Source organism: Pseudorca crassidens, chromosome 11 (genome assembly GCF_039906515.1).
Source record: "Pseudorca crassidens isolate mPseCra1 chromosome 11, mPseCra1.hap1, whole genome shotgun sequence".
In the NCBI taxonomy this organism is placed as follows: domain Eukaryota; kingdom Metazoa; phylum Chordata; class Mammalia; order Artiodactyla; family Delphinidae; genus Pseudorca; species Pseudorca crassidens.
In genome coordinates, this window is record NC_090306.1 from 24353762 (window position 1) to 24379520 (window position 25759).

General features: G+C 40.5%; 1 protein-coding gene across 8 annotated transcripts in view; it reads right to left on the bottom strand.

The window, feature by feature from the left end:
• Positions 1–25759, bottom strand: part of TMTC1 (transmembrane O-mannosyltransferase targeting cadherins 1) — a 264804-nt gene that overhangs the window by 49911 nt on the left and 189134 nt on the right. For 7 of the 8 annotated variants that reach the window (XR_010932307.1, XM_067696054.1, XM_067696053.1 and 4 more), the window contains 2 exons: positions 21698–21811; positions 6969–7112 (listed from right to left, as the gene is read on the bottom strand). Coding sequence is in view for 7 of the 8 variants with exons in the window: in XM_067696054.1 (XP_067552155.1) it covers positions 6969–7112; positions 21698–21811 (258 nt within the window). In the remaining variant the exon portion in view is untranslated. The remainder of the gene's footprint in view (positions 1–6968; positions 7113–21697; positions 21812–25759) is intronic. The other variant, XM_067696052.1, reaches the window with a different exon arrangement.

The window sequence follows — 25759 nt, forward strand, 5'->3', positions numbered from 1 at the left end:
TTGAGTATTTATTTAATTGGGGGAGGGAGTGATTAGGGAAAAAGGCTTAAAGTGGTTCCCGGGGTGGGGAGAGGAGTGATAATGAGAAAAAGTTGAGAACTATTGGTCTGCCTACAAAATGCAGGCAATGGGGGCGGGTACCTTGAGTTGGAGGCACCGTTGAGCAAGTAAATGATGGTCAAGGTGTGAGTCTAAGCTGATGTCACATACATTAATGAAATAGATCAGATAACTGAGAGATGGGATTACACATTATACACATAAAAATCAGAACAGAGGTTCTAACAATAGTAAAGAACAGGGCCACTAGGAATGAGGGAGTAAGAGGGAAATAACATTTGTCCCAGAAGGGAGTCATGTCAACGTCAAGGTCTTAAAGGGAGAGACAATGTGAGCACAGAGAGAGCTTGGAGGTGGCAGGTTGTTATCCCACGACCCCTTCCAAGGGTCAGAAGGAGTGACAGAGAGGGGAAGGGAAGGGTGGGAAGAGGTTAACAAGTGAAGGGCAAAGAGGAACCTTTCAGAATTCAGGCACTAGAGAATGAAAAGGTGTGCCTAATTAAAAAGCCCATGGCATGGCCATGTCGGTGAATGGTCAAGGTAGAGCAGAAGTGGCAGGCCCTGGAGGGAAGGCAGCAGAGGAGCTGGGTGATGGAGGCAACCGAATTCACTAAAGGTTGCAGAGTCCCTGAGGACAACAGGAGAAAGTACAAGGCTATGACATGGCCCTGATGAGGATGGAGATGGTGGCAACGAGCTGCTGGACTGGGCTTCAAAAGAGCTGGAGAAGAAGACCTGGAGAGAGACAGGTGTGAACTACATAAAGACCCCCGAGGAGAAATTGCAATGGAGTTAAGACTACAGATAAATAAGACTGGAGGTAACCTGGATGTTGACAGGTCACCATGGGAGTGGGGGTGGGAGAAGGATTTTATTCCAAGAGGAGGATGCAGAAGTTGCCCACCCAAAGTTGACATCCTAATGTGGTGAGAAGGACCTCAAAAAGTTGTTCTTTATCCAGTGGGCTGGCATTTTGGATTCTCTGGGGTTTCAGGTAAAAGGTAGAGAAAGGGGAGAACTGCTACCTTGAGTGTATAAACTTCCTTTTTATGAAATAAAAGGCAGTGTGGCTAATGCCAAAGCTATAAGGAAATTTATCCCAAACATTGAAATTTATTTCAGAGCTAATGGTTACCCTTTTTTCCACATCCTTTTATTCTTTAGAAATTCAATTTTCTAAAGGATTCGCCTAAAGAAAATAAAATGTATATTGTTATCAAACTCATCTGCTAAATAGCTCAATTTTGGAAATTCTATTTCATTTTCTTCTGACTTTTGATTATAAGATTTATTGTAACACCCATATAACACCCATATCCTATTATGTGAATAGAAGGTAATTTTGGCAATGGGAGGGACAATACAATTCTTTAAAATGAAAATATGCTGTTTCAGTAGCAAATACCAGACACTGTTTTACCCAAGCAGTCACAGAAGCATTTTCCCATGCCCTGAATTAAAGTATTCTATTATGTTCTCTTGAGCCATCAGGGATTTCTGCTCTTTCATCCATAAAAACTGTATGCTAATCTTGCCTATTTTCTTTTACATTTTAGGTTCCAAGCAAAGCCAACAATAATTAATATAAACTAAGAATGCTGGCATGGAAAGCTGTTTGTTACCAATCTGTCACACTGTAAACGTGCTGTACAGAATCATAACAGATTAGCTTCAAAGTCCAGGGAAATGGTCATGAAAGAGGTCAAATATATTTGGATAAGAGTCAGTGACATGCACTGCTGTGAACAGGTCTAAAGCTGTCTGTCATATAACTCCAAGAATTCAAATGGAATTTGTCCTCAGTGCTCTAAGGTTTCTGGGATGCTCTGACAGAATCACATCTTATTTAGAGTTTCTGGTCTGGACAAAAACTCATTTCTCTCAAAGTCAAGGTCATTAATAAAGGTCTGTGCTGTCCAATATAGCAGCCACTAACCACATGTGGCTATTGAACACTTGAAATATGACTAGTCTCAGGTATGCTGTATGTGTAAAACATACACTGGATTTCAAATATTAATTGTAAAAAAGAATGTACACTATCCCATTAATATTTTTACATGTTCAATTTAAAAATTAATTTTCATATTAATTATGTTAAAATGATAATATTTTGAATATACTGGGGTTAAATAAAATACATTATTAATATTAATTTCACCTTTTTATGTTTTAAAATATGGCTACCTGAAAAATTTAAATGATAGATTCTGGCTGTCATTGTATTTCTGTTGGGCAGGGCTGCTCTGGGCTGTATCTCAGTTTTGAGATGAGCCACAAGGAGGCAGTAGAGTGCGGTGATTAAGGGCAAGGGTACTTGGACAGAAAGTTTGAGGTTCAATTCCCACAAACTCTATTTCCTCACTAAGGGACCTTGGCACCTAACTTACCTTCTCCAAATTTTAGTTTCTCATTTATAAAAGAGGAAAAGTGATAGTGTCCTCCACTCGGATGATCAAATCTAAACTCATATCTAAGGAGATCACCTGGGTTCTTAGAAGGAACATGAAGTTCTAGGTTACAAAAAAGAACACAATTTTTAAAAGTTAGCTGCCTAACGAGAAATAGATAGGGTATAAAACTTAAATAGTAAAACGGATCAAATAAAAACATATTTAAAATATTCTTATCCTCTTTATGCCTTTGACCCATTGCCAGTTAGAGCAGAAAGGAAAGCAGATCCGACGTGGAGTAAACGTGGATTAGTTCTGCTGTTTTCTGGGTCACCTCTCTCTGCTACTAAAGGACATAATGGAAACAAACCTTACTGTTTCCTGATTAAAAAAACAGGAAGTTCCTTCCTCCCAAAAGGAAATCACATGCCATTTAATAGCTAAATATTAAGTAATTTTTGGATTGGAGAGTTATTTGGGCAGCATGGGTATTGGAAAGTGAATAGGACAGGGCAGGCAATCAATCCTGGGTCAGCAGAGCTTGGGCCAAGGTCACGTGAAATCTCTAAACCTTGGTTTCTTCATCTGTAAAATGGGGATGAGGATGAGAATGCCTCTCACAGTAGTTTTAAAGATTAAATTAAATTATGGATATAAAACCCACTTGTCTGTAAACTGGAAAATATTACATAAATATTAGCTACTATCATGATTTTATTCTACTGGATTCTAAGACTCATCTACACGGATGGAGCCACTTTGCTCTCTGTTTAATGTGAAAGAGCAGAAGGTAAACAAGGGTGACTTTGTACCTGGCACTTAACCTTGGTTCCTATTCTTGGTTCCTATTCTTCCCTATCTAAAAGAGTCATTGGGAGGCCTTTATTATTATTATTATTATTATTTGCTGTACGCGGGCCTCTCACTGTTGTAGCCTCTCCCGTTGCGGAGCACAGGCTCCGGACGCGCAGGCTCAGCGGCCATGACTCACGGGCCCAGCCGCTCCGCGGCATGTGGGATCTTCCCGGACCGGGGCACGAACCCGTGTCCCCTGCATTGGCAGGCGGACTCTCAACCACTGCGCCACCAGGGAAGCCCCGGCCTTTATTATTTTTTTTAAAAAAGCACTCAGAGTCTTATACAAATGTGGAGCGTTTTTGGTTTGGATAATCATTGAGTTGATTTTACTGAAAAAGAGAAAAATCTTATGTTGAGTATCTAGGAGCCCCACCTACTGTGAAAAGTAGCCATTGTTATGTTCCAAAAAATATTTCCTTGTATTCTTAACTCACATACACTAATTCAAGGTATTCAAGGTAATAGTCAGAGGCAATAATATGTGAATTGAAAGAGGAAGGCTGCAGTATGCATCTCTCGTTCAGGTCTGGGCAAGATGAAATTTAAAAGAATCTCTGCCACCATTTCCAAGTAGAGCCACATTCAGCACAGTGTGATAATCACAACTGTAGGATATCATTCCTAACAAGAACTCTCATTTTGTATCCAGGCCATCAAAGCTGGTTTCTTTGTTAAAAAAAAAAATACTCATCTGTACTATTTTTGAAATCAGTACTATATAATGCTGGTATCCCAAAAGACATGAACAGGATTTATCCACCCATTAAGTTATTTGGGCTCTAAGCTGGACACATACAGATGCAACAATGACTTTTAAAAATGAGTCCTTAGAACTTCACATAAATAAATAAGACCTCATAAAAATAGTAGAGTAAAATAAAAGCACCCTATTGATCTGTAAACAGTTATCTACAATAACTAGAACACATTTTCCCCAGAGCTTTTGATTTGCTCTTATTTTTAAAGAGAACGTACTAGTGCTAAAAGGCTTTTCTGTCACAGTGTGTACTTCTTCATTTACGTGTTTTTCATCACTCTCAATTTGTATAAAATTTTAACAAGCTATCTAATTTTTTTTTTTTTTGGCCACACGGCATGTGGGATCTTAGATCTCCGAGAACAGGGATCGAACCCGTGCCCCCTGCAGTGGAAGTGCAGAATCCTAACCGTTGGACCACCAGGGAATTCCCTAAACTGTCTAATTAAAAAAAATTTATTAAGTTCATTTAGTTTTTGCTGATTTATACTTTTATTTTTTTTCATTTTAACTGTACTTTCCTTGCATTTCCTTACTTTGGTAGAGTGTTCCCTTGATTTTGTGCTCCAGTATATGGATAAAGCCGTTCTTAAACAAAACTTCAGACTTGGGATGGCACCTATCACCTTCTGTGATGTTAGACTGTTCTGTGATTACTTTCCCCAATGCTTCTGTTCAAATGGGATTAAATAAGAACATGCATTAACACATGTGCACACTAAGAAAAAGGACTAATATCTCTATGCATATGTAAAATTCAAGGAGTGGGAGGGAGATGCAAGAGGGAGGGGATATGGGGATATTATGTATACATATAGCTGATTCACTTTGTTATACAGCAGGAACTAACGCAACATTGTAAAGCAATTAAACTCCAATAAAGATGTTTAAAAAAAAATACAAAAAAAATAAATACAATAAAATTCAAGGAGTAAAAAAGAATGTGAAGAAGATGCATCCACTGAGGTACTGTGGCAATTAAGCCCATCCTGTTAGGGAGAGGATAAAAGAACAAAGCAAACCGTTAGCCCTAAAGGTACCAAATGTGCTCAGTGAAGTTCAGAGACAAGGAAACCAATTCAGTCAGTGTGTGGACAGTCAGCAACCTAACAAGCACAGATAAATGCATCACTACTCCCTGATTCTAACCATGTTCACCCTTTTATTCCCATTTCTGATGTCTTCAATCTTTTTTTTTAACATCTTTATTGGGGTATAATTGCTTTACGATGGTGTGTTAGTTTCTGCTTTATAACAAAGTGAATCAGCTATACATATACATATACATATATCCCCATATCTCTTCCCTCTTGCGTCTCCCTCCCTCTCTCCCTATCCCACCCCTCCAGGTGATCACAAAGCACAGAGCTGATCTCCCTGTGCTATGTGGCTGCTCCCCACTAGCTATCTGTTTTACAGTTGGTAGTGTATATATGTCCATGCCACTCTCTCACTTCGTCCCAGCTTACCCTTCCCCCTCCCTGTGTCCTCAAGTTCATTCTCTACATCTGCGTCTTTATTCCTGTCCTGCTCCTAGGTTCTTCAGAGCTTTTTTCTTTTTTTTTTTTTTAAGATTCCATATATATGTGTTAGCATACAGTATTTGTTTTTCTCGTTCTGACTTACTTCACTCTGTATGACAGACTCTAGGTCCGTCCACCTCACGACAAAACCCTCAATTTCGTTTCTTTTTATGGCTGAGTAATATTCCATTGTATATATGTGCCACATCTTCTTTATCCATTCCTCTGTCGATGGACACTTAGGTTGCTTCCATGTCCTGGCTATTGTAAATAGAGCTGCAATGAACATTGTGGTACATGACTCTTTTTGAATTATGGTTTTCTCAGGGTATATGCCCAGTAGTGGGATTGCTGGGTCGTATGGTAGTTCTATTTTTAGTCTTTTAAGGAACCTCCATACTGTCCTCCATAGTGGCTGTATCAATTTACATTCCCACCAACAGCGCAAGAGGGTTCCCTTTTCTCCACACCCTCTCCAGCATTTATTGTTTGTAGATTTTTAGATGATGGCCATTCTGACTGGTGTGAGGTGATACCTCATTGTAGTTTTGATTTGCATTTCTCTAATGTCAATCTGTTTTTTAAAGCGTAGAAGTTAAATTCCATATCCACCACCATTTCCACTATCATTATCGCCACTACTACCACTAACATTGCCATCACCAACTTGCCTAGACTTTATATTAATAAAAATACAAGATGCAAAAGTATCCCTTTGTCTTCAGGGAGACTAACTGCACTATCAGTCTTTTCCAGGGCAGTGAGTGAAAAGCAAACACCAGTGATTATGCCTGGGATGTCTTCCGAGAGCAAGAGTCACCGCTGCTAATTCCAAGAAAGCCTCAGTTTGTTTCTTACCTATAGCACGAACTGCGCATGAGCTGTGGTTATGCTCACCTTTAGAGCTTGCTGCTTTTCCTAGACCAGCACTTTTCCCAAGTATATTCATGAAATTCTTGGGAAATGCCTACCAAAAATGATTGACTTTGGGAAATGCTGTGTTCCATACTCCCTTCTTGAATATTCACAGGGCATTTAGCATATTAAAGATTCTTGTAATAAAGGAACTATCTTTGCTTAATTCAGCATTTCCTAAGTTTATTTGTCCATGTAGCCATTCCGTCTTCCCAGCTCTCTACAGACAACCTATGAACATCTCCCAGAACTAATACTTCCAGAGAGACACTCTGGGAAATACTCTTTTTGATTGATAAGGGATGATTAATTCAGATGAATATTGCATCCTCCCAAAACTTGAAAACCCTAACTATTCTGCCCTAGGAAGAGGAGATAACACCACAACCAAATGAGTGTTGAAAAGGAAAGGATTTCTTGAAACTACACGGTCTTCTGGTCAAAGGTACACGTTCTACTTACCTAAGGAGATTCCCAAGATTGAAAAGAGCCCGGTTGTGCTGTGGATTTAGCTGGAGAGCCCTCTGATAGTACATCTTTGCCTCTGCTGTGTCTCTGGTCAGTGTTCCAAGGTTGTTCAGGGCACTTGCATGGCGCGGATACAACCTGAACAATTAGAAATATTAAGCCATGATTGTTCAAAAACTTCAAAGTTGGTCACAATTTGCTTGTTCTTCACACCCCACTCCTCGCCCCAGGTATGCCACAACAAAAATGAAACACTGAATTCTTCCTTTATTTTAATGGTATGTCTATGTCACATCTTAACAGTCAACCGTTTGTGCACCTGCAGGCAAATAAACATGGCAGGAAAGCAAGTAATTGACACATGCTGGCATAATTAAATTACCCCCAAAGAGTGCAAAAATAAATAGTATGCAAATCTACCGGGGCTGAATAAATTTAGCTTGGAGCCTACAGTTACTTTCAACTTCCTTTGACTGAAAATCCTCATTGCCACCGGTGCTGACTTTCTGGCCTAGCGGGACTGCTGACTAGCTGCCTGTATAATGTCCACTATTTACACAAGATGTTGGGAGTTCCCTGGATGAGGGATCTTCATGAATATATTTGAATTGGAGCATCAGTAAAACCGCCATTATTGAGAAGGTGATACAAACGTCTCCCCATACAAATAAACTTTCTCCCTCAAACGGCTCTCCACCTTGACTCTCCTATTCCATTTTGTCTCATTTCCCCGCTACTGTTATTTGACACCACCTGCTCTGATAGTGGTTAGGAATGAAAATCCTGACAAACATATAAAAATTTCAAAAGGCACAATGATGTGAAAACAGCGATCCTAATGTTCAAAAAGCAAATGTAAAGGAGGACTGCGTACACATCAGCAAGGCAAATTTATGGTGATTAAGAAAGGAAGAGAATCGGTTTACTTCCTTAACTAGAAACTATGAGGAAGGCAAACCAGCCTGCTGCTGCACACACAGCTGAGTTGATTCTGCTGCGCTCAGAGCCGACACATTTAGTCGTCGAACAGGCTCACTCCATCTCTGTCACCCAGAGGATTTTGAATAAGCCTGTGGAGCTGGCTTTTAATGTAGGAAAGGCAAGATAATGCCCAAGTAATAAAAACAGGATCTGTACTTGTCAAGTCTCTTGACAATCAAATGCCATGCTTGCCCCCTCCCAGCCTGTTCTGTACCTTCTAAGAAGATCAATTTAATTTGGGGACAGAAGGGGTTCCTATTAAAAGGCCAAGGAAGACAAGCTGCATAGCTTTTTTTTTTTTTTTTTAAATCTTTGCCTAACCCAGAGTTTCCTAAGCTTATTGGATCATGTAATCCTCCCTTCCTTACTGCCTTATAGCTCAGCTATTAGCATCCCTCAGTATTTTCAGGAAGACAATCTGTGTAATGCTCTTCCTGACTGATAAGGGATAGAATCAATTCAGATGAATGTTACGTCCTCCCAAGGCTTGAAAGCCCTAATTATTCACAATAATTCTGTAGGCTGTTGGGAGAGATACATTATGAGAGGAAGTTGGAAAAACACACACACACACAACGTGTTTGCTTCTTTCTAGTCACCTTTAATTAGCAAAGACAACCTGAGGGTACCTGGTACCAGTCCCTTAACACCCACCCTCACAGTTCCTGGGGTACACAAGTCCTTGGTGCTCTCTCATAGATGCAGCTACAGGACATCAGAGCTAAGAGAAGATGCTCTCGTACCTGCCCACTCATTCCATGCCCGGAACAGCCTCCTGGGAAGCTGTGTCTAAGAATTACTTTGGGAATGGTTACAGAGAGCATATCACAGCCAGGACTTTAATTCTTCCAATTAAAAAAATATTTTGGATGTTGAGCAAAGCTCTCTGACTTCCAAAAGATTTAAGAGGGGGGTCCTGTGAACATGGTGAGAAGAGTTCTTATTTTTTCTCTGATGACAAACAGCAAGAGAAAGCATCCTGGTGACCTCTGCCTTCCCAGAAGAGGCAATTTCTTAAAACTTGGTCTTTTCCTTATTTCTTTATAGGCTTTGGAGCCCTCAAAATAAATGTCTGAGGTGAAAGCACTAAATATGGGAAAGGACAGCCTAAATTCAATAAGAGCATCTACGACGGGCTCCCTGTCACGCAGTTGCCCTCTCCCGCTGCTTATCAGCCCACCTTTTTGGACTTTATCACCATCCCACTGCCATTTAAAGAAACGGCATGGGGACTTCCCTGGTGGCACAGTGGTTAAGAATTCGCCTGCCAATGGAGGGGACACGGCTTCAACCCCTGGTCCGGGAAGATACCACATGCCGCGGAGCAACTAAGCCCGTGCGCCACAACTACTGAAGCCCACGCTCCACAACTACTGAAGCCTGTGTGCCTAGAGCCCGTGCTCCACAACAAGAGAAGCCAACGCAGCGAGAAGCCCGCGCACCGCAACGAAGAGTAGCCCCTGCTCACCGCAACTAGAGAAAGCCCGCGCGCAGCGACGAAGACCCAACGCCGCCCAAAATAAAGAAATAAATAAATTTAAAGGAATGCATGTATTGATATAATACTTTCTAAGTTCACTGACTACAAAAATTTTTCTCTCTCTTTTTTTGTCAAACCAGAAACAGAACATAAGTTCACAATGAACTCTCAAAAACAGAAACAAGCAGTGAGAAGGGAAGTAAAGAGAAACAAATATAAATACTACGAGGGAAAAAAAGGTCTTTAGCATGCCTTGTGCTCCAAGCTTAGGACAGGGCTTTGTGGTCGGGCACTGGCAGCGAAGAGGCTTTGTGTTAACAGAGTCCCAACCTGTCCAGGAAGGGGATTGCTGACATCTATAGTGATTTACTGAATCTATTGCCACTCACAGCCCTCCACCTGGAAAACGTGTCATATTGTTTACTCCTGGTAATAGTAAAGGTCTGCTAGCAACAGCCCCTCCCTCTGGGCATCTGATTAAGTTCACCTAATCATGAGCAAGCATTACATTATTTATGAAACAAAGCTGAATTTCATAAAAAAGATTCTTTAAGCAGGTCAAGAAAAAATTATCACTTTTAATTTTGATTTTTATATAGATGTAGACATTTTCTTAAAACATATACTCTTCTCTTGTTTACTGAAGACCTATGCAAGGACGAAACTTATTTTTGTGTGTTTACTTTTTAAATAAACTTGTTTAAATGAGCTTGGGTCTAATTCAACCCTGAGGGCTCCAAGAGGGGAATTCTCTATTAGAAAGATGAATAATTTAAGAGATGTCTATGTTACTACATCAATTGTCAGGATCAATTAAGTGTGTCTTGACTTTGACGCCTACAGGTATGTTTTACAAAAGTTCTGGTAGTGATTATTCCCTTCCCCATGTAAAGAACCTTGACAAAATCTTCACTGAAAGGGAGAAGAGTGGTAATTTTCAGGCCTGTTTTTTTTGTTTGTTTGTTTGTTTTTGCGGTACGCGGGCCTCTCACTGTTGTGGCCTCTCCCGTTGCGGAGCACAGGCTCCGGACGCGCAGGCTCAGCGGCCGTGGCTCACGGGCCCAGCTGCTCCGTGGCATGTGGGATCTTCCCAGACCGGGGCACGAACCCATGTCCCCTGCATCGGCAGGCTGACTCTCAACCACTGCGCCACCAGGGAAGCCCCAGGCCTGTTTTTTTAAGACCACTGTGAACAGCCACTGGATTTTCTTTCTCAGTCTTACTCAACATTTATATTGTATATGGGGGCTCTCTCACCATTTCCTTATTATTATGTTTTAAAATTTCACTGAGTTAAATTTTTAAAATTTATTATAGGGAAAATGTATAATATCGTCAAATAGTTCTGGGGTATAAGAAAGTTTATTCTTTCTCTTTAAAAAAGAAATCTAGGCATAGAGATATAATTCTATGAGCTGAAGAGAATATTTTTCAAGTACTGTATGATTTATATTCTCAATTTATATTCTCTATGATTTATATTCCCATTTGAGCATTGAAGGGCTTCTTACATTTTATCTGGTGGCCTTTCCTTAAGCAGAATTAATAAAGTAGGTAGTTAAGGACATTATTATTCTCCTCTATTCCCAGGCAACTTATCTCTGAAGCATGAATATCAGCAACATGTTAACAGGAAATCATCACTGTGAGGGAACAGTTGCCTAAGTGAAAAACAGAAGGCAGGAGCAAAAGAAAATGGGTCTAAAAAAACCTAGCATGTATTAGTGATACTTTACATTTTAGAGTGCTTTCCTATATACTATCTCATTTAACCTTCTAATTCTTCAAGTAGAATTATTGTACTATTTTAAAGTTGAGGAATGGGAGGATGGGAGAAATTAAAGAAAAAATAAATTACTTTTTTAAAAAAAGAAATATTTTCAGGAGTTGTGTTCTTAAGTGTTAAAAGTCAGATGGTTCCTGTAAATCTATTTATTTTCCCAAACAATCCATGAGTCATTCCACCTTCAGCAAATAAATATACTGCTATCAATTAGACCTTCCATTCAGAATAATTTCCCTTTCTATCCTTGGGCCAGTCCATTCAGCTATGATCCTATACAAACTACTTCTCAGGGACAGAAGTGAAATAAAGTCAATACTCAGGAAACGTGGCTGAGATTCTTCTTCGCTGGGAAAACTTGTCTCCTGCCATACAAAGTACTCATGGTATCTCTAAAAAGCACAGTATCATGGGAAGCTATTTGGAACTAACAACATCCAGTAAGTGTTTAAGGCACAGATACATGCTCTCCCATCTACTGTTCTTAAGCTTCAATCTCAACTAAAGATCCATAGAGATAAGATGTATATGACTAAAGTTTAGTTTTATATTTTATTCAGTCATTTACTTTAAATTTTGTACAATCTGTTCAAAAGTTAAGAATTCTATTACTTTTTCATTATTAGAGTACCTTCTAAGGCATTTCATTGTTCAAGCAAGACTGTATGTATCATGTGCTCCCCTTTGCAATTTCCTTTCAGAATATACACACCCTGATTTATTTATCTGATTTTCATTCCACACATTAATTTATTTGAGGTGAAGTATGCTAAGGTCAGATGTTTATTTTCTATTTTTTCTATTTCCTGTTGAGAAAAAAAAGAATCCAAAAGAAAAACATGACTGGGAAAAAATTTCAACCATGAGATCCAAATTTCACAGAACTAAAAAATACCCAAAGTCAACTTCATTTCAGGAGTCAGCAGCAGCCGCAGCATATTTTCATTCATTCTAGTCCCTGCCGTTTCTCAAGTGCCTGATTTTAAAATTTGAATCATCATGTCATTAAAGTGCACCAGAATTCTTTAATTGTCTGAAATCGCCATTAACACCCAGCAGCAAGTCTTGCCACTTTATTTTGGTACCGTACTCCTTCCCATCCATTAGACAGTCTTGGAAAAAAACCTCAAATGCAATTTAGGGAAGTATGACACACTCCAGTGAGGGGCCAACTAAATTATCTGATCTCTCACAATGGATGACCTCTAGTAGAGATCCAGGAGGACTCTGCCCAATTGATTTTTCAAAACAATTTAGAGTAAAACCATGCCCTCAGGAAATGACTCACTTTAAGTGGCTGAATTTTCCTGCTTCCTGAGAATTTTCCTCTGGAGGTTGGGAAATGTATTGAATTAAATACTTCCTTGCACTTTTTTTTTTTTTTTGCGTATGCAGGCCTCTCACTGTTGTGGCCTCTCCCGTTGCGGAGCACAGGCTCCGGACGCACAGGCTCAGCGGCCATGGCTCACGGGCCTAGCCGCTCCACGGCATGTGGGATCTTCCCGGACCGGGGCACCCGTGTCCCCTGCATCGGCAGGTGGACTCTCAACCACTGCGCCACCAGGGAAGCCCCTTCCTTGCTCTTTTAAATAGAAAATAGTGAACATATTTTACCTTTTCTCAAGGGCTTGGGGTGACCATGGTGAACTTTGGTTTTTGCAGCAGATGAATGGGAAATTACTTTGGTGGAGTGGAAATATAACTGTGATTGGAGTCAGAAGCCATGGGTGACTTTCTTGCTGTGTGATTTTGAACTTATGTCTGTGTTTTAGTTGCTCTCTCTATAACAATAAGGTCCATAACATATTAATCCTCTGTGTGAACAAATAGGATGGTGGATATAAGATGTCCACCCTCATACCTGATACACTCCATACATTTGATGTTCTGGGGTTGGCTACAGGACCTCTGGGTGGGTGTACTTGGCTCTCTCCACAGCCCTAATGAACCCATGCCAGCAGGAAGCTGCCAGCTCTCTTTTCATGTGGATTTCTCATCCTCCAAAAAATCATTCTCCTCACTGCTAAGGCCTCTGACTTGCTTCCATCAGTCAAAATAACCTCCATTATTTCTTCATCACTAACCCAATGCACACTCAGGTTGTCTTGTATCCATCCGTTTGTCCCACACCGCAGGTGCTCAGCTGTGAAGGACATTTGGCCTTCTTCATTTTAAGAATGTAGGAATGTTCCTTGTCAAGCACTCACTCCAACAAAGTCTGTCAATCTTTCATCATCTGAAGCAAATGATCCCCACAGGCACCAGAGCAATTTCCTCCAAGCCTTTCCGATACGCTCAACACCAAACGGAATTCCCGACACGCACAATTTTAAGAGCTACATCCAAGGTTGTAAGGAGATTCAAAGTCTTATGTGACAGATCAATGTGCTCATAGAATCTTTATTGTAATAACACTTCGCAGCATGGATAGCACTCTGGCTGTTAGATTGACTTAGAAAAAAAAGACAGTGGTGGGTAGGAAGGGTGTGTCCATGTCTGCAGTTAATAAGTGTCAACCAAGGACATCATGAGGGGTGGGGAGGGAAAGGCGTGTGTATCCTGAAGATCCACCTCAGGAATTGGGGGTCACCACTGGCATGTAATGGGAATGGGCAGTAGCTAGGTGTGTTAGATGTGTGTAAGCATATTAGAGGGTGGAAACTGCAGTGGAGAAAAACGAAGCGAAGCAGAGGAACAGGGTATGCTGGGGTTGGCAGGGAGACCAGGGTAGGCCTCGCAGACAAGATGACATCACCTGAAGAGTCCTGAAGGGAGGGAGGGAAGCAGCCATTTAGAGAAGGAGGGGAAGTGTTCTGGGAAGAAGGAAGGACAAATACAGAGTCTCTGTAATAGGTGTGAATGAAAAATGTTCCCTGCCAGTATCAGTAAACAAAGGATGTTGCAGCCATCTAGCCATCACATTACAGCCACCCAGATGGTGAGCCCTGAGGGAACTCAGGGTAGAAACAGGATGCCCACCATCTAGCAGTCGGCAGCTGCAGCCACCCCCAATGGTGCACCCCAAGGAGACTCAGGAAGAGAAAGCACAGGATACTGGCCCCAGATAGCTCAGGTGCATATCAAAGGAGTGATTTCAGTGAGCCCAGACTCTTGCATCTTCCCACACACAGAAAAGCACTAAATTCCTTAACCTGAGATAACTGGTTTTCTTTGATTAACAGTAATCTTTTGATGTTCTGACTACCTGGTCTGTGTTGCAAAAACCCTTATACATCCTGGATCCGCTCACTTGCTTCTTCGGAGCAGTCTCTCAGAGTTATCTGAGATGCTGTGTCTTGGGCTTAAGTTCTCAGTTTTGTCCCCGGAATAAAATGTAACTCAACTTTTAGGTCATGCATTTTTTTTTCCAATTGCCATAAGAATGTGACGACTGGTGTGTGCCTGGAGCCCCGTCTGGCTGGAGCTGAGACAGCAAGAGGTGTAGTAGGAGGTAAGGTCTGAGAGGCAGCGGGACCAGACGGTGCAGGACGTGGAGACCACTGCACGGGGCCCTGATTCTCAGAGCAAGCAGAACGTTCTGAGCACAGGATTACTATGAACTTCCCTGTGGCTGCTGGGTTGAGAACAGACTGAAGGAGGGGAGGAAGGGGAAGTGAAAATGGGGGAAACCAGAGAACACTGCAGTAATCCAGGTGAGAGATGATGGGCAGTGGAGGTGGAGAGAAGTGGTCCGATTGGGGGTGTATTAATAACATTCACCGAGTTTATCACGGCCAGGTATTCAGACACTGCTTTACACCTTGTATGTGAATTATTCCAGCCCTATGAGGTAGGTAACACCACTCTTCTCATTTTAACAAAAAATCTAAATGATATTCTGTTGAACTGTCATATTTACTTATATAAGAAATCATCAATTAAGCCAGTGTAGTGGGTGCTGTCTTATACCACCCAGATACCCCTCAAGTGTGAGCACTTGACAGCTCACAGCTGAGTTCTTCTCTGGGCATTGCTTTACCCGAGGCTACTCTTCTCTGCCTGGGGCCAGTGACTGGTTGATAGCGGGTATAAAGGTTCCATCTCTTTCATGACAACTCTGAGGGGCCACCCCATCTCCAGAGCTCCCTAAGGGCTCCTCTGAGCCCCTGCGAATGCACTGTATCTCTCCTTCCCCCTCTGCCCATCTTGCTTCCCTGGCGTTCCAGAGAGCACTCCTTAATGAACTTCCTGCTTGCTAATCTCTGCCTTGGATTTTGTTTCCTGGGGAACCGCAGTGAGGTTTTGAAGTGAAATGGTGGTTTAAGGCAGAAAAAAGAGAGAGCAGATGTTTTTGAATATAAATTATAGAACTTTCATTTTGAAATATAGTCCGTAAGTATGGCCACAATATGACTAAAATTCTAGTTTTCTAAATGAATTTCTAAATCAATTTCTTGGATTTAGTGAAAAAAGCTGCTAAACTTAATTAACACAAAATATACATAGTGAGAATATAATTTCATCAACAAAAAGGAACAAACATGATTTCAATTGTGCTACCGGAAAACATATTTAGACATTTATAAATAAAAGTACCACACCAACAGAAGAACCCCTCTCCACTTGTTAAACTTGGTTAACAAATGGTATTGGAATTTTCGGTCTTTCCAGAAATATATGGCAGCTGGTATCTAAGGCCACCTGTAGTCATGAGAGTTATTTTAAATGTTCATTCAAAATAGCCTGGGTAAAGAAGGACTTCTTAAATAATCATTAAATCCTGATTAAAAAAAAGTTCAAACTCTACCAGTTTTATAGACAACATTTTTCAAAGGAATTATAATAATCTTATTGATAACTCAGGACATCAATGAGCAGTGGGTTCATTAGACATAGTTAGATTTTTTTACATTCTAACAATATGGCTTTCTTCAATAATCATTGTCTTATTACTTTCTTCTCCCACATACACTTCTTATAGTCTAATGGAGTCTCTTTGTAGACTTCCAGTTATCCACACAGGAGGGAATACAAAGAATGAGAGCAGTGGGTACCGTTATCATGAAAAGTCTCTATTTTATGCATTAAAAAATTCCAATCAGAAAGATTTTAGCTTCTCCTTTCCCACGAGTTAGCCAATTAAATATCAATTGTAGACTTCTTTTGTACAGGAGTTTTAAAAGTACATTTCTTTCCTTTTAGTTATACCAATAAGAAGAGCCTGGTCAGGGACTTCAACCGCCCCCATGAACACAGTTTTCTTTCCCTTCAGATTTCCTATTTAAAACATCAACAGCAGATACATTAGGAGTGGACAAGGCCCCTCTGAGGATACCAAGGCTGCCCAAACACACCTGAGTTCCCTCAGGGCAGGGTAATGCATCTCCTACTCAATAGGACTTATGGGAGGGGGGACACCTTAGATGATTTCTGTGTATTTCATGTGAAACCATACCTGTGAAAAGAAAATAGCTATCTGGGTGACTGAGGATCACAGCCCTTTTATAAGGATGAAATCCTGCATGTGGCTGATATCCAACCACCAGGGGTGCATCAGCTAGTCTAGGTATGACAGGGGCTTACTGTAGAGGCTGGAGGGAAAAGGACATCTAAGTGAACAAATGTTCAGTGAAACATGGGGCATTTTCCTGCTGACAATGAAGAGACTTTGTTGATCCACCTGAACAAAGGTGAACTCTATTCTCATTCCCAGGTTCAGGGTTTTTGATGACCAGCCCGTATTAACCAACCAGTAATTGAGCCTTGCAAGAAATCTAATTATAAGATGAAAAACAATTTCCATGAGACTCTATCACCTATAATGAAGACTCTTTTAAAAGTCTCTTAATTGTGTCATCAGATTTGCAGATGTTCTCTGTTCTCTGTAAAACATATTGGTGGATGCCTATAACATAATAAACCTTCTCTATAAGCCTGGGCCCTTCTGCTCCCTTAAGTTAAGCTACATGACTGCTAAGAGCCAGTTGTTCTTATTAACAGATTTATTCTAGTTGTTTATTGCAATTGCACAATATAATGAAATACCCTGCAAACTGATAAAATATAAAAGTAAAAAACAGAGTTGTGATTTTTATGAAAACTAAAAAATACTCTGGAAATACTCAAAAAAGGGAAGTCACTCAAAAAAATTGCCGTTGAATTCGATGTAAGATTAATTGTAAAAGGTTGGAGGAGAAAAACCAGAAAAATCTCAGATAGCCTGTACATTTTGATTCCACTTTAAAAATGATCACGACAGAAATGAACTGTGGTTGTATTTTTTGCAGATTCTAATCAGTAGACTCTTACTCAAAGAAAAAACTTGGTTTGACATTAGAAGACTTGGTGAATGGACATACACGTAAAATTTTAGGGTACAATAAAACATTCAAGAGTGCACATGATTTGTTTTATGATTCTTCACTTTTAACTGACTTTTTAAGGTAATCAACAAGCTACCGGCCAAGTACACATTCAATATCTTCTGCACTTTATTTGGGCAGGGCCACTATCTTTTCTTTTGGGCTTACTGAATGAGTCATTTCATGGGAGTTTCTGTATAGGAAGAGCTGAATGGCTGGGTGGATTTTCTGTTAGGGAACCATTGACCGAAACTGCCCACCCTGGCCAGGCACGTTAATAAGTGCTTGCATGAGTTGTCTCACAACAGGAGGTCCCGATAAGGAACACAGTGCTGCCACCAAAAACTAACCAGGAGAATTCAGGAGGGGCCGAAAGGAGGGAGGGAGGAGATGCCATAGTATGTCCTGCCCACATCCCAGAAACCCTCATGCTAGAATCCACCTTGGCTGAGAGAGACGCACACCACCTGGAAGGACCCTGAGTCAGACCAAATGTGGGCACAAACAAGATGATTGGCCAGAGACAACCTGGAAAGCTAACCCATTACCATAAAACCTAAGACTGCGAGCCACATGGCAGAGCAGTTCTCTTGGGTTCCCTTACCCTGCTGCTCTCTGCCCGGGCGCCCCTTCCCAATAAAGTTTTTTGCTTTGTCAGCACGAGTGTCTCCTCGGACTATTCATCTCTGAGTGTTAGACAACAGCCCACTTCCGGACCTGGGACGGGGCCCCTCTTCCAGTAACATTTCTACTCCCATCATACGCGGTGAAAATAGTAGAAACCTTGTCGAGAGTAACTCAATGGTCAGAAAGCTGTGAAGGCATATGGTAGCTCCACCAGTGGTGTTCTGATTTTCCAGCATAAACAATCCCAAACTTTTAACACCCCATTAGGTATAAATATGAGAGCCACTCCTCACAGAAAGGAAAGCTTACATTTGTGTTTATGGAGGATTTAAGGAAAGTATTCTGACAACTTTCTTTGATGATTTGGGTCTTAATCTGACTCTGTATCCTCAGCTGCAGCATTTTTCAGGGGAGATCTCCCTTGTACTACAGAAATATAATACCTGAGGTGCACCAAAATGGAGAAGTCAGTCAGTGGTATTTTTACATTTAAAAAATAGAATAAAGTTAAAAAGCAGAAGAATATTCGTGTCATATATAATTACCAATTTAATACAGTGTTATTTTTAGAACTGTAAGCCAGCCAAAAAGATATCGGTATAGATACAACCCTAATGACCAATATCACCATTGCCTTTGGAACCTATACAGTCATTACAACAGGAATGAATAACTGTTGGGGCTGATTTCAGATAATACCACCTTTAATCCTGCATTTCCCTAATCATTCTCTTTATTACTCTTGCAGACGTGGAAAACATCAAGATACACCAAAGGTGAAGTAGGGTGGAGCAGTTGGGAGGGGAGGAATCCCTGTGTTAGCAACCTCCACAGAGAAGGAGTTATATTTAAGGAAGGGCAGTCTTCCAGTCATCTAGGATAAATAATCATCAAAATGATGAATAGTCCCAGTATTGTCCTTTTCTAACACAAAGAGTGACAATTTACTTAAATTAAAAAAACAAAAAACAAAAAACACCACATCCATTGAAATTTCACCATGGAGGTATCCATAACAAAAATGATGATACTTTAAATCAGAAATATTTTGAGCCTGGTCTGAGATGATGAAATATTTCACTAATTACTATGTAGTATATTCTTAGCTTTAACTGTCTTTACCCCATTTCTCAAGGACAAGTTTCTTCCACAAGGACAGTTGCTGAAGCAAACATTTACTTTTATTGACGGTGGAAGTCCCAACCAGCTACTGTAATTTTGTAAGGTCAGCTGGCGGAGAGTTTTGCTTAATTTACACCTTTTCCCCAAGCTGTACCTTAAGGTCTGCCTTATTTTTCTGTTTGAACTTCACAGAAAATAGTCTGTTCGAATGAAACAAATTTTAAAAGATACTGATATACTTCCCTCCAACCAATATTTTTCAGGCAAACTTACTGCTCTTTTCTTCCCTTTAAGAATGCCACCTAAAATCACGAAACGCTAATTAATTATTAAAGCCCAAACACGCTTTATTTGCTTAAATGTCCCTTGAAGGAACATGCCTTTTTAAAAAAAATTTTATTTTATATTGAGAATAGTTGATTAACTATGTTGGGTTAGTTTCAGGAGTACAGAAAAGTGATTCAGTTATACATATACAGATATCTATTCTTTTTCAAATTCTTTTTCCATTTAGGTTATTACAGAATATTGAGCAGAGTTCCCTGTGCTATGCAATTGGTCCTTGTTGGTTATCCATTTTAAATATAGCTGTGTGTACATGTCAATCCCAAACTCCCAATCTATCCTTCCCCTCCAACCTTCCCCGTTGGTAACGATAAGTTTATTGCCTAGGTCTGTGAGTCTGTTTCTGTTTTGTAAATATGTTCATTTGTATCATTTTTGGGGGGGTCCGGGGGGGAACATGCCTTTTTAAAAATAACATTTCCTCATTTCAAAAATAATACATGCTCATCGTGGAACTCTGAAGCACAGTAGAAAGTATAAAGAAAAAAATTAAACCATAATCTCAACAACCAGAGATAAGCACTGGAAATATCTGCATAAACTGGCTTGCAGTGAAGAATATGATTCTTTATTAAATCTTTTTTTTTTTTTTTTGCGGTACACGGGACTCTCACCGTTGTGGCCCCTCCCGCTGCGGAGCACAGGCTCCGGACGCGCAGGCCCAGCGGCCATGGCTCACGGGCCCAGCCGCTCCGCGGCATGTGGAATCTTCCCCGACTGGGTCACGAACCCGTGTCCCCTGCATCGGCAGGCAGACTCTCAACCACTGCACCACCAGGGAAGCCCCTTTATTAAATCTTTAAAAATGTCTTCTATTTCTTAATAAAAACTTCTTTCCTCAATAAAAATCTTTGTTACAATTATTCCTCTTGAATTTATATTTCTTGTTATCTTTGGAAAAGTATTTAGCAGGGAACTTGATGTGTACAGTTTAAAATTTTTACCATACTGAATACTAAACAACAGGTCCTGAAGTCTAAAAGATTTGATTGATGAACAACGTACTTAGGTAGAACACTGTTCAAAAGGATAACTTTAAAAATTAGGTCAGTTACTTTAAGGATGACAATTTCAAACTAAGCTTTGAGACAATCCTTAGAGGGAACTTCAGTGAAATGTATGATTTGTTTGGTACACATATTTTAGAGCATGTCCCAAAGTGAAACAGTAACCGAAAATTCAGCCAAATGTGGGACATACTGCAGAGGCATGGAAACCTCTTTGAAAAACTCCTGTGAGCTTCACATTATTCAATAAAGGAGAGGATTTGCCCACATTGGGAGATTCCAAGGCTGTGTTTGCTTATCACGCCTCCACACGTTTCAGGTTAAATACATTTACTATCTGGGATCTCTCAGGGAAGACTACCTTGAAAGTCAGAGTTGCAATTTAAAAGAGTACCTAAGAGCAATGCAGACAGCTGCTGGTAACGCAGACCTTAAATTTGAATTTCCCTTAAAAGTCATCTCTAAAGCCATGTTTGGTATATTCTCTTTCAGTGGATGAGTATAAGGAGAGTGTCAGGGCTGTTCATATTTTAAATTAAAAAAAAATTTTAAAACATTAGAAAAGCATATACTGTATATATATATTTATGTATATACATACCTTATTAACATATTCCCAATACGGTAGTCAAGTGTCTCCTCATTTTCCTTCTCTTTAATACAATTATCAGAGTATTTTATTTTATACTCCAATGTCTTTATAGAAACCCTCTTAGATATTTATGTAAAGAGGGAAGCCTAAATTGGGAGGAATTCACTGGAGTAAATATCCTGAGAACTTACGAGTATGTTTTTGACAACCAACTCTTATTGGTCTGTATATGTGTATTCAACTGTGTCACTTCACTGCATAATGTGTAGCAATGGAAATTTTTACAAGAAAACACTAAAAGTTAAAAGCAAGGTAGACTTAGACTCAAACACTGAGCCCAAAGACTTGGAGTCCCAGATCTATACCATCTCCAAGGAGATGTTCACTGTCAAGAGAAACAAACAACCCCCCAAATACTGGGAGGGGTGAGTGAAATAAACAAGGGCCTAAGAAACACAACAGCCGACACCCATCTGCTGCTTACTTGAGGGCCGTTCTGTAGTGGTAGATGGCTTCCCTGTTCCGACCCTGGTCCTTCAGGAAATTGGCGTAGTTGTAGTGAACCTTGGCATTGTGGGGCAGAGTCTGAACTCCAGACCTAAAAATTAATAAATTTAAAAAAATGAGTAACAAAGAGTACTGCTTAAGAATGTTGTCAGTTTCTTTCATGTTTTACTCACAGTTTCATGAACCTGTATTTGAAATGTCCATTGCATCCATCAAGGCCAAGTCTTCCAAAATTTGTGGATTATATGAGTTAATAAACATGTTTCTGTGGAAAACAGTGAAGGCTGTGCACAACTGTGCACAACTAAACAAACACGCTGACTGCACATGAAGCAGAGGTGGCAGGATGTGGTAAGAGATGAGTCTTTGGGGGAACAACCCAGCATGCTCAGGTTAATTCAGTTTTTTCCCTCCTTCCTTCATTTATAGCCTTCCTTTTTAAAGAAAAAAAATTGAGATTGTCTATATAAATAAATCATTACAAGAGGGATGACTGTAGACTGACTTCCCTACTAAGGTTTACTGGAGATAAACGCTTCCCATGTAATAAACCAGGGCTAATTAAAAAAAAAATACAGGTATGATTATTCTACAAGTTGCAGATAAGGAAAGGAGGTTTTGCTCAGAAAGGTTAAAAACTTTGCTTAAGTGGTGAGTGTGTTAGTGTGCTCGAGCTGGTAAAACAGGATACCTGGGGAGCCCCAGAGGGTAACACTGAAGCTTTGAAGATGACACAAGAAGGAAGACATGCTGTCGTTTGTAACTGCCTCACAAAGTCACCCTGCACGAGATCAGATAGCTGGTAACTGGCAGGGACGGGATTCTGACCCAAGGACTTTGCTCCTAGAGTCCCTGTTCCCTTACCTGCAAGGAGGTGGTGGCAGGGGTAGATGGGTTTGGGGGCTGTCTGGAAAGAAAACTCCTGGAACCTACATGGGTTAAATGCTGGAATGGGGGAGGTGATGACAGAGAGGAAGCAGAAAGGATAACAACCTAGTTTCCGGCAACTGAACTTTAAATGCCCTTCCTCTTCTAGGTGACATATTTTCATTTAATTTTTAATTCAAAGGTAAGAACACTAGGGGAACACCATACAAATTAAACCTGTTAGGATAATACGTCAGGGTATTGTAACCTTTGTTGAAATAACAGCCCCTTAACGTTATAAACCAAGAAAAAAAATGGTTTTTAATTCAAAAAGAAATAAATTAAAATGTTCAAAGGCAAAAAAAAAGCCCAGTCCCTTAGGACCAGCAAAGACTGTTCCACCTAAAATCCACTGGCCAAGTGCGTGAGGAACTCTCCAGAGGAGAGAATTTACAGGGAGTGTGGGCAGCTAGCAACCAACCCAAGGGAGCATCATGGACAGCAGCAGACTTCACCTTACACAGAGCTGTTATGGTGATGTCAAATGCACGGCAGTAGCTAGGATGTTTTGTTGTGTGTGGGGTGCGGCTGGAAACAGATGGGCTGTAAATCTGTACTAACAGCAGTTAGACCCCAGATCCTCTTCCCCACCAGGCACATCCAGGTGACTATTTCCTCTATTCTTTCCCCATCCCAGCAAAAGGCAGGACGTTTACTCTCTAGAAAAGTTGAATCAGAGAGATCAGGAACAACAGGTACAGTCGAGGGCCAGAAGAGCTGTACCTCCAAGGTAGATTAAGTGAAAATATATATTCTGAACAGTGGAATCTCCCTCACCCCATTATACCCATGTAAAACTCTGCATACTGGAAGCCAGGATTGGACTCCGCGGAGGAGATTGGAGGAATCCTCTCACTGGAAATCACTGACCCAAGACAAAAGATTTACAAATGCTGCCATTTGGATGCCAGTGAAATCATCAATCTCCTTCAATTACCTTATGGCGAAGCTCACCAGCTAACACACAAAGCTAGAATTTTAATATAACATTTCAAATGGACATTACCCAAAGTACATTAGGTCATGGGGGCAGGACCAAGTTCAGAGTGATAGTAATGGCTTCTTAAAAAATCCAATTTCTATACAGGAAAGTGTCTGATTTTTCTATGCAGAACTAAACAGTGCATGGTACAGGGAGATTTTAAAGTAACTTTGATTTCAGCATAGATATAACCGGCATATTTACTGGAATTGATCCTCCCTTCTGTGTGATTAGCATAGCTGCTCTACTATGTTTCACCCGAGTTCAGCCTGTGGAAAAGCGTCCTTGCTAAGATGAGGGCATTGTTCAGTGATGGCAGGATGGAAGTAATAATATTTGTAGCAGGCAAGCAGGCATGGGTGGAGTAACTGAAATCCTAAGAACACACTGCTTTTCCCATTGTTGTTTTTGACCTTTACGTTCTCTCTGTGATATTTTACTGCTACGTTTTCCCAGTCTCTCATTTTACAATAAACAGTTTGTGAAAAAAAGGAAAATAAACAATTGACCAAAGGCAAAACTTTCCAGGTCACTCTGACTGGCCAAGTTGCTCCCTCCTTCCGGGGTCAGCCTCATCAGTTTGCTTTTGGGATGCTGTGATTGAGTCGTCCCAACTGTCTTAACAGAACGTGCAGCCTTACACATATTTACTCCATAAGGAAATGTAGGATTCATAAGTTATGGGGCTGGATCCCAAATCCTATTAATAACTACAACAAGGATTATGAATTAAGGTCTCCCTTCGAACTCAGGATCTTAATTCATGCACTTTGCATTTCTCCCTCACACCTCTCGTTTGCAGAAGACTTGAAAAATAACAGAGCTATCAAGCCACTTCTATCAGGTATCGCTCCAAGTTTGTAGAACATCAGTTTGTTTTGTTGGCATTACTGGAACAATAGGTCAGGAGAATCACCCCCAAATTCCTGATTAGAAAACAAACATTTAAAAAAAAATGTTCAGCCAGAGGTTAACAGGAAAGGAAAGTAAGAATTTATGGCTCTCCTCAATTGTGACCCTGTTTAACCTGAGGTTTCCAATGCCACAGTCAGGTTAGCCAGTGCTTATGGAGGCTCATTTTGAATCAAGTGCTGAGCTAAGCATCCATTTCCATGGGCTACCTCCTCTCACCCTTTCAACAACCTATCCGATGGGTAGTATTACTGTACCTCCCATATGATGAGGAAATTGAAGCTCAGAGAGCTTAAGACCATTTTCTAAGGTTACAGACTGAGTAAGCAGTTGAGCAGAGATTTCAACCAAGATCAATATAAGGTCACAATCATTCCTGAAGTCGGTCAACGTTTGATAAACCAAAAAGGTACCGCAAGATACTAGAAACATTAGAATTTCACTGGTAAACAAACTATGGCCTGATGGGCCACAGACATATCAATGTGTTTACCTTTTTACATAGATGTCTTTGGCTTCTTTCCCGAGACAATGGCAGAGCAGCTGCAAAAGAGACCATAGGGCCCACAAAGCCTCAAATATTTACAGTCTGGCCTTTACGAAGGAATTTGCCAATCCCTGGTTTATGTTCTCTGCCCTGGGAGGTCTGCTTATCTCTCTGGCTCAGCAATTCAGAGAGGAGGAAAGAGAAATGTATTTCCTACAGGGAGGGAAGAAGATCTAGGCCATAAATTCTTAACTGGTGGTCCACGGATCACTTAAATAGTTCATGAATGGGATTAAGAGAGACCCCAAACTGGATGCAAAAGAAAACATGCTGGCTTTGTCTTTCTAAGTATTTTGAAGATTTGGGGGCGTGGGAAGAAAAGATTTCATCAAATTGTGTTATTTTGGTACCAAAATATAAAAGTCTGGGCTATCACTAGAAGCTATGCACTTACCCTCTCCTCAGGTTAGATAGCAGAATAATCTCCTGTTCTGGGAACTAAAGAAAACGTACCTTGCAGCTATGATTATGAACATCTCTCATTCTGTCTCTGTCTGTCTCTGTCTTTCTGTCTTTCTCTGTTTATATTGGGATTAGCTTAAGTTAGAAAACATAAAGCAAAACACAGGTGTGGTGAAGTAGATGTATTCTTTGGCTTTTACATCAGATTTGGGTTCAAACCTGACACCTCCTTTTCACAGCGATTTCGTCTTGGACAAACTACTCTCTCT